Consider the following 17437-nt stretch of genomic DNA (forward strand, 5'->3'; position numbering starts at 1 on the left):
CCGATCCAATTCTGCAATCCGTTTCACGCTAGCTCGCCATCAGCTCTCAAAATGCCAGAAGATATGGTCTAAATTTCATGACCTTGAAAATGCCCTAGCCAAATGTCGCGAACATACCGCTTACCAAATTTGAAACCAAAATTCCGAAAACTTTCTGTTTTACAGGCATCTAGATTTTTGAGACATCACGATTTCCTGATAGTTTTGAATGTTATCAGAATGTCTATGTTTTCTGATGACTCTATTCTGATCACTGTCTGATCACTTTTCGGATCAGAAATTTTTCCTGATCAATAATTAGTGATCAGACTTTTTCTCTGATCATTTCACAGTTATCAGAAATTCTTGCAATTCTGATGCCAATTTTTCTGATAGTACGCCAATGATCAGAAAATCCCAAATTTTATCAGAAAAATGGGTAAATGATCAGAAAATCCTGATCCCATTTACACCTGTGTAGGAACATCCGTAACAAACTCAAATTAAACACCGAACTAAACTTAACAAGACCGTCCAATGTTGTTAAAGTTAATTACAAACGAGTTTAATAAAGAAATATTTTTAACAAACATTAATGTAAGGTTCAAATTAAATTTTGTTAGATCATTTTTTTAAATAAATCCAACTAATAAATTTTTGTTAAACACGGCAATTTAACAAAAGAAGTTTAATTAAAGTAGGCGATTTAATTAAAAGTTAATTACTCTTAACAAAACTTTAACAAAAATTTTATAAAATTTAATTTAACGTTTTTACGAGGGTTGCACCTACACTAACTACTTCGGCCCGGCATCGCGCGGCTGGAGTGAGCCACGGCGCCGCGTTTGACGCCGTCCTAATTGCTTCCGCCGACGGCGTCCTTTCAGTGCCGCCCCCTCGTCCCCGTCGTCGTTCTCCTCGTCATCGTCGTCGCCATCGCCGTCCTCGTCGCCGCCGTCGTCGCTGTCCTTGTCGTCCTTTCGCCCGTGCGTCCTCCTCGCCACCGTCCTCGCCACCGTCCTCGTCGCCGTCCTCGTCGCCGTTCTCGCTGCCGTCCTCGTCGCCGTCCTCGTCGCCGTTCTCGCTGCCGTCCTCGTCGCCGTCCTCGTCGCCGTTCTCGCTGCCGTCCTCGTCGCCGTCCTCGTCGCCGTCCTCGTCGCCGTCCTCGTCGCCGTCCTCGTCGCCGTCCTCGTCCTGGGTGGGACGCCGTCCTCATTATGTGACGCGAGTCGATTCCAGAGGCTCGTCACGGCCGAAAAACATTTTAAATGAGGCGACGAGGGCGGCGCGCAGCAGGTTGCCGCTTGACGCGCGATGTGTCGGCGGTCTTTGAATCTGTAAACAGGGCAGCCCCCCCCCCCCGGCGCCTGCCAGCCTGCTGAGCGATTCGTCGCTCTGTCTCTCTCGCACCACTACGGAAAGTCCTACGAGTGCGACAGAGACAGAGCGACGAAAAGAGTCCACCTGCCGGCCGTGGCCGTTGCGTTGTTCGCCCCGAATCGGGGTCGTAAAGTTACGAGGTCGCTAACAGGCAGGTCATTTCCGTGTCCAACCCACGTATACAGCATCCCAAACCTGACGGCGTTTCCACACGGGAACCGTCATCCCCCGCCTCCCTCGTGTTGATTTTTTTTTTGCGTTGTACAAAATTTGGGTCACCTTTGCTGCGTCCCCGTCGTCCCCGAACACGTCCCCGAACACGTCCCCGCTCTTTCTGCACGCGGCCAGGAACACGCGGTGCGGGGCGTGTCGGGGGAGTGTCGGGGGGCGAGTGGCAACTTTAAGGGAGAGCAGCTGTTAATGGAATTGTCGTGAAGGCGAAGGGCGTGGCGGGCGTGGCGGGGCGTGGCGGGGCGTGGCGGGGCGTGGCGGGGCGTGGCGTGGCGTGGCGTGGTGGGGCGTGGCGGGGCGTGGCGGGGCGTGGCGTGGTGGGGCGTGGCGTGGCGTGGTGGGGCATGGCGGGGCGTGGCGGGGCGTGGCGGGGCGTGGCGGGGCGTGGCGGGGCGTGGCGGGGCGGGGTGGGGCGGTGTCGACGTAACCGTGAGGGCGGCCGCTGCACGCGGAACGCGGAGTGCCGCAGTGCGACCGCAGGCGCCGCTAAGGTAGGCAACTTCCTCGACTGTGCCGCTGTGCCGCGCGAGACACCCAGGTGGTGGGGGCCTCGTCAGGGACAGTCTCGTGCACGTATGCACCACCAGCGCTGGCAGGAAGACAATTTGAACCCCTGGAAAATCTCGCTCTGAGCCCACTGCGGCACACAGTGAGCCAAAAGATCGGTGGAGGCGGAAAAAATTCTAGACGCGTTTTGAGCTCTATAGTCGCTAAACGGGACTCAAACCGATCGTGTGACCCCACCAATGGATTGCTCTCCGAACGAGGAATCCATTGGTGGGGTCACACGCTCAATTTGGGTCCTGTTTAGAGACTCTGGAGGTAGGTTGCTCTCCGAACGAGGAATCCATTGGTGGGGTCACACGCTCGATTCAGGTTCTGTTTAGAGACTCTGGAGCTCAAAACGCGTCAAGAGTTTTGGCCGCCTCCTCCGGTCTTTTGGCGTACTGTGCGGCAGCCAGGGTGCGTCTCGCGGTTCGGAAGGCTTTTACAGAGCACCAGTTTACTCCGGTGTCGGTCGGTCCGCAGATGGGCCGACGGCTGGCTGGCTGGTGGGCTGGCGGCGGGCAGCAGGTGGCCGGGGAATCCATCCGGCAGTAAATTTCGATCGTCATTTCAAAATCCCCGCCGTGCATTGGGCCGGGCCGCCAGCCCGCCAGCCCGAGCAGCCCGAGGGGGTAAACACTTCAAGAAATCGTGTACAGACTACTCGGTATTACGCTGTATTGCGGGTGTATTACACGTGTATTACGGCCCTAAAATGCCAAAATTTGGCACATTTGACACAAAAATGGTATTACGATCACGTGTATTACGCGTAATACACGGTTTTTGTGTACAGGGTATTACGCGAGTGATTACCCCCTCGGAGAAGCCGGCCAGCCCACTGCCGCCGCAGCCGCCGCGCGTGCCTGTCGCTTTACGGCCGGTACTGTCGCATTAATACGGCGCAAGCTGGTGTCGAACCGAGTCGCTGTCTCTCTCGCTCTCATGGGGCGCTGCGTAGGGGTGCGAGAGAGACAGCACAGCACGCCGACGCCGACGCACTTCTCGGAGGAGGGAGTCAGGCCGCTGCGATGCAACCAGACTGATTCCGAGAGTCGTTCTCGTCGCTCTGTCTCTCTCTCTCTCTCTCTCACTCAGGGGACGCCCCGTGCCAGGGCAAGAGAGACAGAGCGACGAGAACGACTCTCGGAATCGGTCTGCAGGGGCAGTAAATAAAGAGGCGGGAATGAGAGAAAAACGCACTGCCGGCCGGCGGTCGTTCGTCAGGACGGGGCGATCCACTGCTCCCACGCCGTCCTCCAGTCGTCCAGGGGAAAAGGGGGGGGGGGGCAAAGACGCCCAGGGTGGGCAAGGCACCACTGGGCACCACACTGCGAGCCACGCAGGTGTGAAGCACGGGTCATCCCCCTTGATGTAGAGGGCCATACACAGCCGCCGCTCTCCATCAAGACCCATCTCGGCGTGCCATGCCCGCCATGCCTCCCAGGTGCCTCGGCCGGCGCTAAATATTTCACTAGCAATTCTGGGTGTTAGGCAGCAGAGCCCCGCAGCGCTGGCGGCGCCTTGCTGCCCAGCAGTCCTTCCCGTCGCTCTGTCTCTGTCGCACCCATGCGGGACGCCCCGCGAGTGCGAGAGAGACAGAGAGACGACTCTCGGCACCAGCCTGGCGGACGGCCTGGACGGCCTGGACGGCGCGCGCCTGCTGGATGTGCGTCTGGGGACCGCCCCGTCCGGCCAGCCGAGCCCCGGCTCAGGCCGGTTCCGCGAGCACTGCCTCGCTCTGTCTCTCTCGCACACCTGCCGCACCATACGGCACGCGCAGCGCGTGCGAGAGAGACAGATAAACCCGCCCCGCCTTGCTGGCGGGCGGCGCCCAGCAGAAAGCCCACGGAATTAGAAACGACAAAAAGCCGAGGGGGCAAAAACTCGGGATTTTCGTGTACACATGATTCGGAAAACACAATGATTGCGCATGGTTTTAATTGATTTCATGGCTGATTTTGCCTTATTTCGCGACGCACCAGGGTGATGTTGAGCGTGATTGCGTGTGATTGTGTTCGGAAAGAAATGATTTCGGACTGATTTGGCCTGGTTTCGTGTGATTCTGCCTAATTTCGGTCGATTTTAGTGATTTTGGCTGATTTCGGATTGCTTGATTTCGCGTGATTCTCAATGATTCGCGTGTGATTTCGGGGGCCGTGTACACATGATTGCGCGAGTTTTTGCCCCCTCGCAAAAAGCGGTCCAGGAATCACAACAGGGGGTGGGAGTGGGGGGCTCGCATGCCGCAAGTACAGTGTACCTGGCTCGACGCCCTGCTTGCTGCTTGGCCCACGGCTTGGCCCTGCTTGGTGTCAACCCGTCCTCGCTGTTTGCCCTCGAGGGCATGGCGGTGGCGGTGCCGGGGCTGCCGGGGCCAGGCAAGCCACGCAAGCCAGGCCGGTGGGGTAGAGCTTTGTTAGCCGAGGAGGCATAGCCCGGCTTCTGCCCCCCCCCCTCCTCCTTTCTGCACCGGCCTGGGGGGCTGCTCGGCTGCTCCGCTCCGAAACTTACGACATAACGTGGTTTGTTGCAGCCGCAGAAAGGGGAAAGTGCTGCTGGAGCCGCCAACACACACACACGCACTCACTCACACACATACACACATACACACACCAAGGCATTGGCCCGCGGTTTGTGACCCCCAGGACAATGACATTGAACACGCCGACTCAGTGTGTGTATGTGTCATATGAATGTATCAACGGCGTATAAGTGTGTGTGTGTGTGCGTAGTGTTGGCGCTCGCTGCGGTACCCATTATGCAGGACGAGTCAGTTGAGCGACCTGAGCAGAGCAGGCAAAAAAGTCCAAAAAGGGCCTTGCCAGCCTCACTAATGGATTCCTCGTTCGGAGGGCAATCCATTGGTGGGGTCACACGTTCGGTTCGAGTCCCATTTAGCGACTCTGGAGCTCAAAACGCGTCTGGAGTTTCGGCTGCCTCCACCGGTCTTCTGGCAAATCCACTGTGCGCCGTGTCACCACTCGCGTGAACCTTTGCCGCGTGACCCAGCCCGCTCCCGATGTATTATCAAAAACCCCCTCCTTCCAATTCAGACTCCAAAGAGAAATATTTGTAGTGCACTCGAATCAGCAAACCCCATGGACGTTGCATCTGGATAAGGGTTAAACCTCGTTTGCGTCTTCTTTCCCTTTCTTCTTTTTCATCCCATCCTTCCGACGCGGGTTCGTTCCCGGTGCCTGCCGGCCTGCCGCGCCTGATTGGGAGGACGGCGACGTGGCTCGCGATCCGACAGACAGGAGCGAACGTAGCGGAGCCGAGTCACAGACACGCGAAATGCTGAAATGTTGCCGCCAAATACGTGAGTGGGAAACAAAAATAACGCACGGCTCCCTTCCCCCGCTCCGGGCCGCTCCAGGGCAGGGCGCAGAAACGCAATTCGCATTCTTTTTTGTCTGTCTCTCTCTTTTGATAGAGGCCTGTAGCTGTCACACACGCGCGCGCACACATAGACAGACAGTCAGACAGACAGACGGACAAGCAGACAGACAGACCGACAGACGGATCGGCAGGTGCGCTCTCTCTCTCTCTCTCTCTCTCTCTTTCTCTCTCTCTCACACACACTCACACACACACACACACACACACACACACACACACACACTGAGGAGCACTCACAGCCTCACGCCTGCCCTGCAGCAGCACCCCTGGAGTTATTCCTTGCATGCGTTGCGTGTGCTGCGTGGAGATGACTGCTCCATCTTCTTGGCGCGCAGAGCGAGAACAAAAGGACCCTTTGTTTGCAGTGTAGGATACCGCGGGATCAGACCGTGCTGCCGGTGCTCGGAGGGAGAAGCGGCCCTGCCGACGCGCGGCCCGAAGTGAAGCGTATCAATCTTTTGGCAGTGAGGGGAACTTTCTCTCTATCTTTGTGTTTCTTTTCTGAAAATATGTGATGCGAGCGTGTTTCGCGATGACGTGCGCGGTCTGAAGCACGTGCACGCACTCTCCGTGTGTGTGTGCGTGTGTGTGTGTGTGTGTGTGTGTGTGTGTGTGTGTGTGTGTGTGTGTGTGTGTGTGTGTGTGTGTGTGTGTGTGTGTGTGTGTGTGTGTGTGTGTGTTTGAATACGAAACCCACGTGGGTGTTTCATGCATACTGCATGCATTTTGCGTAGTTGGCAGCTCTGAGGCGTGCACATCCGGGAAGGGAGCGTGGCTGCTTGGCCGTAGGGGTGGGGGTTGGTTTTATTAAGACGAAGAGCGGCTCCCATTAACGCGACAGGCCGCCGTGCTGCTGGTAGAGGCGGTGGTGGTGGATAAAAGTTAGCCACCAAAAAAGAAAAGACAATGGTCAAAATAATGATTTTTCTTGCGTTAAAATGTCCTGATTTGTTGCAGGCGTGGCGCATTTCTCGAGGGTGCTGGAGGACGTCGGGGAGCTCATTATCGTAGATGAGGTAAGTTTTTTATTTTTTCATTTCTTCATTTCTCTTCGAAAAAAAAGGACGAATGAAAAATTCCAGGCCGCAGCGGCGGCGGCGGCGGCGGCGGCGCGCGGAGAGGTAACTGAACAAATGGAAAGACAAAGTAGCCGGGTGGGACCGTTGGTTCGTTCGGGCCGCGCTCCGCTTTCGCCGTCCGAAAGTGGTTGTAAAACGGAATGAAAACGGCAAGGCGGCCGCGGCGGCGGACTGATTCCGAAAGCCTTTTTCGCCGCTCTGTCTCTCTCGCACCTGTCCGCGACGCCCTGAGTGCGAGAGAGACAGAGCGACGACTCTCGGAATCAGTCTGCTGGGCTGGACTTGGACACGGACGTGATGGCCCGGCCGCGGCCCGGGGATGGGAAGGGTCACGGCGAGCTTGAGCCGCGACAGGTGGGAAAAAGGGGGGGGGGGAGGTCCGGATTGTAGGGGTGCCCGACGCTATAATGCTATTCTGACCTCTCGAAACCCCTTCGAATGTGTAGGCAAGCCGAAGGCAAGCCGCGCGGCCGAGCTGATGGAAAAGGGTGTGACCTGCTGGAGAGCTTGCTGGAAGTGCTCTGGAAGCAGCTCCCCGGAAGCCAACCTGCTGCTGCTTCTGCCACGCCGCGCCGCGGCTCTCGCGCGTAAAGTGCTTTCCTGGCCGCACCCCGCATGCCCACGGCATGCCCAAGGCCGGGACGCGACGCGCGAACGAAAAGAAGCGCCGAAAAACAACAACAGCAAGAAAAATAAACAGTCCAGAAACAAAGCAGCCTCCGGGTCCGGTCCCGTCTCTGGCTTGGCTTCTGGTCCGAGCGGCGCGCGGCGCTGCGAATGGAAGCGGAAGTTTGAATAATGAAGGGCGAGCAGTGCAAGGCAATGCACAATGCACGAAGAGGATTGACACGGTGGCCTCTTTGGCTCTTTGATCTCCACTCCGCGGAGCGCGGCGCGGCCAGGCACGGCCAGGCACGGCCAGGCACGGCCAGGTAGGGCCAGCCATAGTGATGCATGAAGCCTTTCTGTTATCACTGCACCGTGACACACAGACGAACAGGCAGGCAGAAAGGCAGGCAGACAGACTGGCAGGCAGACTCCACATACACTCACACCGATCCTCCTCAGGCGGGGAACGAGCTTCGCTTGCAGCAAATGAGAGAGACAGTGAGACAGAGAAAGGAAACATCAGCCGCAAAATGGAGAGAAAAGCAGGAAAACAAGGGGAATCTGGAAGGGCTGCGCGCCGAATCCGCGGACGGTTGCTGAGCAAATTTGGCCGCTGTGAATGCAAGCACAAAGGGATGCTGTGGGTCTGCTGCGAGGCCCGGGGCCTTGCGGTGTGGCCGCTACTTCCTCCACGACCTCCTCCACGACCACCGCTTCGAGCTCCTCAAGAGTTTTGGTCACCTTCGCCGGTCTTCAGGCCCACTTTGCGGCGGAGGAGACGAGAGAGGGGAGGAGCCACTTTGGCGTCCAGCCCTCACTCAGGAGGGCACGAGGGTCACGAGGGTGGACACGACGCGCCGTCATCCAATTGAGCCACGCCTAGACATGTGCGCCGCGCCGCCGCTGCGCCGCCGCCGACAAATTTTACCACGCCGCCGCCGCTGACCAAAAATTTGCGGCGCGCCGCCGCGCCGCCGCCGATGATTTTACCGGCGGCGGCGTCGGCGGCGCGATCTTAAATGCCCAAAATATTTGCATTTCCATCGCCCAGGGATAGGCAACCCGACGAGCACGTTCTCCGCCGCGAGAACAAAATCTCATTGGAGTGTTTAAATTGCTTAATTTTTACCTTTGTAACGAAACTAGCCCACCCTAAAGAACTAGTCCATCAAATTGTGTTTTCTTTTCATTGGCATGTTTTTAAATTGAGAAAATAGACCAAATTTAAGTCAACCACGCCGCCCGCGCCGCCGCCGCCGCCGCCGATCAAGACATCGGCGCAGACGCCGGCGTCGCCGCCGCCGCCGGCTAAATTTCAGCCAAACGCCGCCGCCGATGAAAATGCGGTCGGCGCACATGTCTCACGCCCCGGCAGAGCGCCGCGCCATCGCAGGGGGCTTAAGACAGCGTGACGGAGTGGGCAGGGCCAGGCGGGGCCAGGCGGGGCCAGGCGGGGCCAGGCGGGGCCAGGCGGGGCCAGCGGGGCCAGGCGGGGCCAGGCGGGGCCAGGCGGGGCCAGGCGGGGCCAGGCGGGGCCAGGCGGGGCCAGGCGGGGCCAGGCGGGGCCAGGCGGGGCCAGGCGGGGCCAGGCGGGGCCAGGCGGGGCCAGGCGGGGCCAGGCGGGGCCAGGCGGCAGGCGGGCCAGGCGGGGCCAGGCGGGGCCAGGCGGGGCCAGGCGGCAGCGGGCCAGGCGGGGCCAGGCGGGCCAGGCGGGGCCAGGCGGGGCCAGGCGGGGCCGGGCGGGGCCAGGCGGGGCCAGGCGGGGCCAGGCGGGGCCAGCAGGCTGCGTCAGAGAGTTGTCTTCGTCGCTGCCGTCTCTCTCGCACCTAAACGGGACGGCCCACGAGTGCGAGGGAGACAGAGCGGCTCAAGGGACTCTCGGAATCATTCTTGAGGCGGGCCTGGCGTGGGCGGGCAGGACAAGTGAAGCCACTTTCTTTCATTCACCCAGTCCCCTTCGGCTCGCTGTCTTGCAAAGCAGCACCCAGCACCCCTTCCCCTCCTCTCCCCTCCCCTTCCCCTTCCCTTCCTTTCCCCACCCCTTCCCCTCCCCTCCCCTTAGCCACCCCTTCCCCTCTCCTGCACCTCCCCTTTTCCTTCCCCTCCACTCCCGCTCCCCTTCCCCCTCCTTCCCCCTCCCCTCCCGCCCCTTGCACAAGCATGTGTCTGCGCTTCGAACGAACGGGCAGGCGGGTGCACTTTGCTGCTCCCTCTGCGTGCGGCCTTGCGCGTCACCCGGGCCATCCGGGAGGGGAGGGGAGGGGCCGCGGGGACGCGGACACGGTCACGAAGTAGCTGATGTTGATACCGATGTTGTTGGCGGCGCCGCTGCCGCTGCAGTCCGCTTCCGAGAGTCGTTATCCGCCGCTCTGTCTCTCTCTCGCACGCACCGGGACGCCCCACGAGTGCGAGAGAGACAGGGCTCTGAGGCCGCTGCCGCCGCTCCCGCGCCACTATGCATGTCATGCAAAAGTCAGGCGATCCAGTGGCGGCGCGGCCGCCGCACATTGCCGCACCGCCCAGGGAGGGAGCAGGGAGACACAACAACAACTTCGACCGACCGTGCAACGCAGCCAAGCCGAGCCCAGCCCAGCGCAGTCCAGCGTGCACGGCCAGTATGCCGCTATATGGGCAACGCAAACACAACGCGTGCGGACACACACACACACACACACACACACGAATGGCGAATGGTTAGCGCGCACAGCGGCTGTCCGGCCGTCAAAAGCGTGTAACCAATTGAGGGCCGCGCCAGTGAAGGGCCGACATGTGCAAACAACTTCACTGTGAGGACAGCAACAAGAACACCCCGCCACGCGCGAACGTAGTTATGCCACTTTAGTTTGTTTGTCGTTTCGTTCCTTTCTCGTTTTTTTTTACGGCAGTGTCGCTGCGAGTGTACGGCGAAACTCGCGTGCGGGCGGGGCCGTGTTGGCACACACCGCAACACACACGGCTCCGGGGAATCGAATTCAATAACCGAGTTAGGGGCGTGGCATCACGTAGGCAAGCGGACTGGTTTGGTCGCTCCGTCTCTGTCGCACTCACGGGGCGTCGCGTGGGGGTGCGAGAGAGACGGAGCGAGCGGGCTGAGCGGGCTGAGTGCATGATTAGGGCGGACGGCACGCCGGGGCCTCTGATTGGAGGGGCGTGACGCACGCTCCGTCTCTCTCGCACTCGCTGCGGCCCTACGGCACGCCCCATGAGTGCGAGAGAGACGGAGCACGACGAGGGGAGTCATTGTGTCGGGCCGTTATGGCCGGGGTGGCCTTCGGTGAGGGTGCCTGCCTGGACCTGTTGCACTGCGAGAGCATGGCCGAAGCAGTCCTGGGAGAGACAGACGTTTCTATCCATGACGTCAGTGGAGTGCCTCAGCAGTTTTGAGTGCCATGCCGGTCAAATGTCTCAAAGTGGAGCCGCCACGGCACCGACGCACAGTGGGCCAGAAGCCCGGCCGAGACCGGCGCAGGCGGACAAAACTCCAGAACCGTTTTGAGCTCCAGAGTCGCTGAATGGGACTTAAACCGAACGTGTGACCCCACCAATGGATTGCTCCCTGAACGAGGAATCCATTGGTGGGGTCACATGCTCTCGATTCGGGTCTTTTTCAGCAGCGACTCTGGAGCTCAAAACGCGTCTAGAGTTTTGGCCGCCTCCTCCAGCCTTCTGGCCCATCGTGCAGCCAGCCAGCCAGCCTGGTGCATTTTGAATGGCCGGGCTACTCATCGTGCAGTATTCATTGCCGGTCCCTCTCCGTCTCGCACGGCGCCGCGCCGCTTCCTTCTTCCCTCTCACTCGCTTCCTTTTACGAGAACGGCCGGAAATAGCCGCTGGCTCGGGGCGCCGAGTGCAGCTGCATCGCCCGCCTTTCCTCGCAATGGCAAGCAACAACAAAAGGCTACACCGGAAAATCAATTAAAAAAAAAAATAATGGCGAAAATTCTGCTGTTTTCTTTCGTCGTGAAGTCGTACGCGCCCCCGGCGGCACATCTGTTGCACCGATGTTGTTGTTGTTCCTGGCTCAGATTGGAGCGGCCTGTGTTGTTGTTGTTGTTGTTCTTGCTGCTGGTTCGCGTGTCCTGGCGTCGTAACAGGCAATGTACGAAATGAAACGCGGCAGACAAGGGGCCAGTCACACACACACACACACACACACACACACACACTCACGCTCACACTCAAGGGGAGCCAGGCTGTCTTTTTGACTGCCGCGCGCAAGGCGGGGGATTTCGGTGAAACATGGGCGTAAAGACAACAAAGAAGCCCATAATTTTGGCTTTGTACGTGTGCGCCTATAAAAGCGGCGCAGAAGTGCTCATATCCACACGCGACGCGGTGGGCCCACACGGCGGCGCCGCTCCCTTGCGGGGCCCCCGGGGTTTCGAATACCGGATATCAGGAAACGGTTCGTTTTTATTTTTATATTTTTAGCAGATGATACCTTCACACTTGAAACATACTTAAAACTACTATACACATGAAGGTGTCAGCGTGCTTTTACTCTCGAGTCCAGAAACGAAGCGCGTATCCTAAACAATATAATAGGGGCTGGCTGCCGGGGCGGGCTGGTGCGTGTGGCTGGCTGGCTGACAATGAGGCGCAGCCTGCGCGGAATTCGACAATCCTGCCACCCCTGCAACCTAACCAACACCGGCCACCTCGCTCGGGTCTATATATTTTGTTTCATACACAATTTTAATTACTATCTTTGGAATGAGCCCGCATACTACCCCGTATAAGGAAACCGAACGAGTATTGACTGAAAAATTTGAAAGGGGAAAGAAAAAAATTTGAACTCTACACCCCCTCCCCAGTCTTAATGGGGAGGCCTCCTGCTTTACTTCGGTGTTCGGGATGGGAACCGGTGCTATCAGGTACCTGGGGTTAATCCCGTCAGCGACTCTAAGCGTTCGCCGGGGGACCCAGTAGGACCCCAAAGCTCAGACAGCTGGGTCGAAACACCCAGTGTGAAGCTCTTAGAGGGGCGGGACGTAGAGTGAGACGACAGAGAGACAGAGAGAGACTCAGACAGAGAAGAGGTTTGGTGGAAGCTTCTTGTTTTCGTAGGGTTGGTTGTGTACCCCATGGTACCCCCACTGTCCGGCGCTCCCGTACCGAACATACAGCGTTTTAGGCCAGCTTCAAAGGACTTATCATCGCCTCCCCGACGAATCGAGGAGGCACCACCCGCAACCACACACCGGATGGTCTGGATTGATGGATCAAATACGCCATCGCTCCAGTGCCGAGGCCAACCCGCCGAAGCGGATTGCTTTTTAGACACCCACAGCGGAGTGGCCAGGTGAATGTGACTCTGACCACTACGCTATCACGCTTGTACGTCTGGCAGCGTGTTGGACGACGGGTTTGAGTTGCAGTGGGAGGAAGGCAGTCGAAAAATGTAACGAAATGATGAGATTCGATCCCCGGACCCCGCCACCGGGATCACACGACTTTGCGCTCTCGGCCACCGCGGCCCATGATGAGGGGACCGGCGTGAGGTGGGTTCTTGACGCAACAGGACTCGACCGACCCGGTCAAAATTTCGCAAGAAGTTGGGGGAGTCGAACCGCCGACCCTTGCATTGGGAACCGACGCCTCTACTCCCTGGACCACCACGTCCTGTGAAAGGAGTGGGCTCACGTTCACGGGTTTCAACCGCACTGGGTGAGGCAGTAAAATTAAATGGAAATATTTGTTAGGAGTCGAACCTCCGGCATGTGGGACTGTTGCACACGGCTCCGCTCGGATGGCCTCTACCACCACCCTTAGGATAGTAAGTCGAAAAAACGTATGTGACGCTGGTATTCGAACGAGCGCCTGCGGTAACTCGATCCCACGTCTCTAACCTCTCGGCTATCACAGCAGTTGTGAAACGCGAGGGATCATCTGCTTTCATTAACGTTCGTTGAATGAGATTTTTTTTTCTCGGTAGTTGGTATTTGGCTGAACGCGCTGCGGTGCGGACTGTACACGTATTCCAATACATTTATGCAGATTGCTGTAGCCTGGCTTAATAACGCCGGACTCGTGTGTGTGCGCGTGTGTGTGTAGGTGTGTGTGTGTGTGTGTGTGTGCGCGCGCGCGCGCGCCCGTGAGTGTGTGTGTGAGTGTGAAGGGGGTTGCTGTTTGTGTGTGAGAGAAAGAGAGTACTTGCCGTGGAGACGTAATGACTCCACTTGGCGTTTTCGAGTGTGTTGCGCCAGTCACTCCGTCTCCCTCGAAGCGGCGCCTCGTGTGGGTGCGAGAGAGACGGACAGCGGCTGGCTGTGGCCCTCGTCGATCGTGGCGCCACGGCAACTACTTTTCAAACTCGCATTACAGTGGCGCGGCGGTATCAGTGCTAAATGGGCGGCCGAGTTTGAATAATGCGGTGACCCCGTCGCATTTGCAGCTGCCCTCTCGTGGCCCCACATGCCCCCACCCCCCACCGTCCACCTGCCCCGCCTCTCCCCCCTCTGTCTGTCTGTCTGTCTGTCTGTCTGTCTGTCTGTCTGTCTGTCTATTTGTCTGTCTGTCTGTCTGTCTGTCTGTCTATTTGTCTGTCTGTCTGTCTGTCTGTCTGTCTGTGCGTCCGTCCGTCCGTCTCTCTCTCTCTGACACCCGCACCCGACCCGCACCTTTCGCACCTGCCCCCACCTGCCCTATGTCAGCCAGACCAGCCCCCCTACGAGCAGCATAGCATACGTTCCACCACCTCCCCCCCCCCCCCCTTTCCCAACACCAGCACCTGCCTTTACCTGCCGCCCCATCCGTCTGGCCCCTGATTGGCTGCAAGGGCGGAGGTGAAGGAGGGTCCCTACTGGGACTCCGCCGCGCCGCCGCGCCACACCGGACACGTTCGATGTATTTGTCTTAGGCCCGGCCCGTGTCTCCACGGCCCTTAGTGAAGGCGCGGGGGAGCCTGCGAGGCACGCCGCCGCGCCGCGCGGAGACACCGGAGCTCCTCTACCGCCTCCCCCTCCCCTCCCCTCTTCCCCTCCCCTCTTCCCCTCCCCTCTTCCCCTTCCCCTCCCTCGCTGATCCTCCAGGGCCTTTATACACGGGGCTTCTTATCTCGATATGGACGTACAGGACTGAGGGGGTCTGGGACGCCGGTAATTGGCTGCGGGGAACGGCCCAAGTTTCTAAAAGGGGGAAGGGGGGGGAGGTCCGCGGTGACGTCGGTTCATAGATAGCACACGGCCGCGGACAAGCCGCTGTAACATCGAGTCGACGCGCGCTTCGGACCCCCCCCCCCCAAAAAAAAAAAAAAAAAAGAAAAATATACGTAATAAAAAGACTCTTGGAAGTTACATGCGAAACTTGATGATAACTTGCTGGAGGATGATGCGGTGCGTGATGCCCGCAACAACAGCCCCAGAGTCGCTAAATGAGACTAGAACCCGTGTGACCCGAGGGGGAAACGACTTCGGTTATCCGATGTACAGCAAATTGGTTATCCGCTATCCGGATAACCAGAAATTTCGAAGTAATCCGGGGAAATTCTGAGGTAATCCAGGGTAATCCGGGGAAATTCTGAGGTAATCCGGGGTAATCCGGCGCAATCCAATGGTAATCCTGGAAAATTTTCGATGTAATCCGGAGGTAATCCGCGGGTTATCCGGGGTTATCCCTATCCGATGTACACAAAATTTCTCAGTCGTTTCCCCCTCGGTGTGACCCCACCAACGGATTGCTCTCCGAACGAGGAATTCATTGATGGGGTCACACGTTCGTTTCGAGTCCCATTTAGCGACTCTGGAACTTAAAACGCGTCTCGAGTTAGGGCCGCCTCCACCGGTCTTCTGGCCCACTGTGGGTGGGGGGCACTGCGTCGGCGTGGATTAGGATTACCGCGGTGGATCGCGGGGATTACATTACGAGGACGAGGCGCGCCACGCGGCCGTGGCGGGCCTGGCGGTCTGGCGGCCTGGCGGTCTGGCGGCCTGGCGGTCTGGCGGGTCTGGCGACGGCGGTGGCTGAATTAGCTTTAAGGCGCCAAAGTTGGCCTCGCGAGTTGCCGCCGCCCCACCCATAAGGCCGCACCCGCCCCGCCGTAGCGAAGTGCATGACGGCGACCTCATAGTCGGAGCGCTGCAGCAAGCGCGGCGGTAGTTGGCTGATTCCGAGAGTCGTTTTCGTCGCTCTGTCTCTCTCCCACCCATGCGGAATGCTCCGTGAGTGCGAGAGAGACAGAGCGAAGGGCCCGTTTCGGAGACCGGCGGCACGTGATCAAGGCCCTCGTCGTCGGCGGCGGTTAGCGGAGGAAGGCTCAGCCGGGCTCAGCAGCTCAAGCGGACCAGCTGCAGACTGATTCCAAGTGTCGCGGTCGTCGCGCTGTCCCTCTCGCACTCATGGGGCGTCCCGTGTAGGTGCGAGAGAGACAGAGCGACGAACACGACTCTCGGAATCAGTCTGCACGGTGACGGCAGGGTGACGGCAGAAGCCACATGCTCGCGTCGCTGCTGGATCATGACGGCCGGGATGATGGTGGTGATGTTGCTGGTGGCGACGTGGCAGCCGCGTCCTCGGGACCGTGAGATTGCACTGGCTGGAGCGGGCGCTTGTTCAATCCCGTCGGACATGGCTTTCGGCTGCTTTCGGCGCCGCCCGGTTTCGCCGTTTCGCCGCTCTGTCCCTGTCACACTCGGTCGCACTTGGAGCTCTCCATGAGGGTGCGAGAGAGACTGCGACAAACCGCGCTCCACTGAGTCGCAGGCCTTCGCGGTGAGGACGAGTCACCCGGCATACGCGATCGACGGAGCGGACAGCGCACAGTGGGCCAGAGACCGGTGGAGGCGGCCAAAACTCTAGACGCGTTTTGAGCTCCAGAGTCGCTAAATGGAACTCGAACCGAACGTGTGACCCCACCAATGGATTGCTCTCCGAACGAGGAATCCATTGGTGGGGTCACACGTTCGGTTCGAGTCCCATTTAGCGGCTCTGGAGCTCAAAACGCGTCTAGAGTTGCCACCTCCACCGGTCTTCTGGCCCACTGTGCAGCGGGTCAGCCGGCCGATTCCGCTACATCGCCGACGTCGCTCTGTCTCACTCGCACTCACGGCGCCGCACGGCGTGCTCCACGAGTGCGAGAGAGACAGAGCGTGAGCCTGCTGGTGGGCGCGAGGAGAGGAATGTGGCGCATGCCGGCAGCGAAATGCCTCGCAGCCTGGCAGCGACAGGTGGTTCTGTTTCACCCGGAAAACGGGCTGAGCTGAGCTGCAGGCAGGACTTCCGCTTGGCTCCCTCTTTCGCCTTACTTCGCCGTCGCCAGACGGCTTTCCGAGAATCTCTCTGGAAGAACCACTCTTATCAGGTATAAACATGTTTTGGAACAATAACGTTTACCCGAGCGTTTACCTGGAAGAAGGCAAATTTTCCTGAAACGGGGTTGAACAAGGATAACTTACTTCAACACGAAGTAAACTTTCTTTTTTTCTAGGAATGCGTTTTCTGAGAGCAGTGGAAGGTTTGCTCCGATGCAATAAATGGGGAGAGGGCTGGCGATTCGGTGTCGTGAAACTGCATTGGTTGGACTCGCGGGCTGGCGGAGGTAGTCAGGCTAGCCGGCAGTGCCAGCAGACTGATTCCGAGAGTCGTCTTCATCGCTTGTCTCTTTCGCACCTTTACGGGACGCCCCACGAGTGCGACAGAGACAGAGCGACGAGAACGACTCTCGAAATGAGTCTGCAGGGCACTCCCCATTTATGCCGGAGTATGGCTGGGTCTGGGTCGCGGACGGGGACGACCGATACAGTGCGATACAGCCCGGCACTGACGTCACCGGGCTCGGATTCTCGCTCCCCTTTCCTCTCTCTCTCTCTCTCTCTCTCTCTCTCTCTCTCTCCTCTCCCACTTGTTGGCGCCCTGGCGGTGCGCTGCCGTAGCCGAGGAGCTGCGCCGCGGTCCGCGCACTGCCCCGTCGGAGGGGAGGGGGAGGGGGAAGGGGTGCTAAGGAAGTGGGGGATTAGGGTTTGCTGGTCACAAAATCGACAAGGATACGAAAGGGGACGGGGCGGCGGGGGGGGGGCATGGCGGCCTTCCTTTGACCCGAGCGGAGACCCGGGGCTCGGCACCCCGGGGGACCTGGCACCAACCGGCAGCAGCAGGAGACCAGGATGTGGCCAGCAGATAACGGCCGATCGAGTCGCGGCAAGTCGGTGGCAAAGTCGGAGAACCGAGGCGCGGTTAGCACGCGCTGTGGCTGCGTGAAACATTATAGAAGCGGC

General features: G+C 58.9%; 1 protein-coding gene across 1 annotated transcript in view; it reads left to right on the plus strand.

Moving 5' to 3' along the window:
- Positions 1-17437, plus strand: part of LOC117640477 (otoferlin-like) — a 52685-nt gene that overhangs the window by 10382 nt on the left and 24866 nt on the right. Inside the window, exon 2 of the mRNA XM_034376998.1 lies at positions 6496-6554. Within this exon, the coding sequence (XP_034232889.1) occupies positions 6496-6554 (59 nt within the window). The remainder of the gene's footprint in view (positions 1-6495; positions 6555-17437) is intronic.

This window comes from Thrips palmi, unplaced genomic scaffold, assembly GCF_012932325.1.
Source record: "Thrips palmi isolate BJ-2018 unplaced genomic scaffold, TpBJ-2018v1 HiC_scaffold_12, whole genome shotgun sequence".
NCBI lineage: Eukaryota > Metazoa > Arthropoda > Insecta > Thysanoptera > Thripidae > Thrips > Thrips palmi.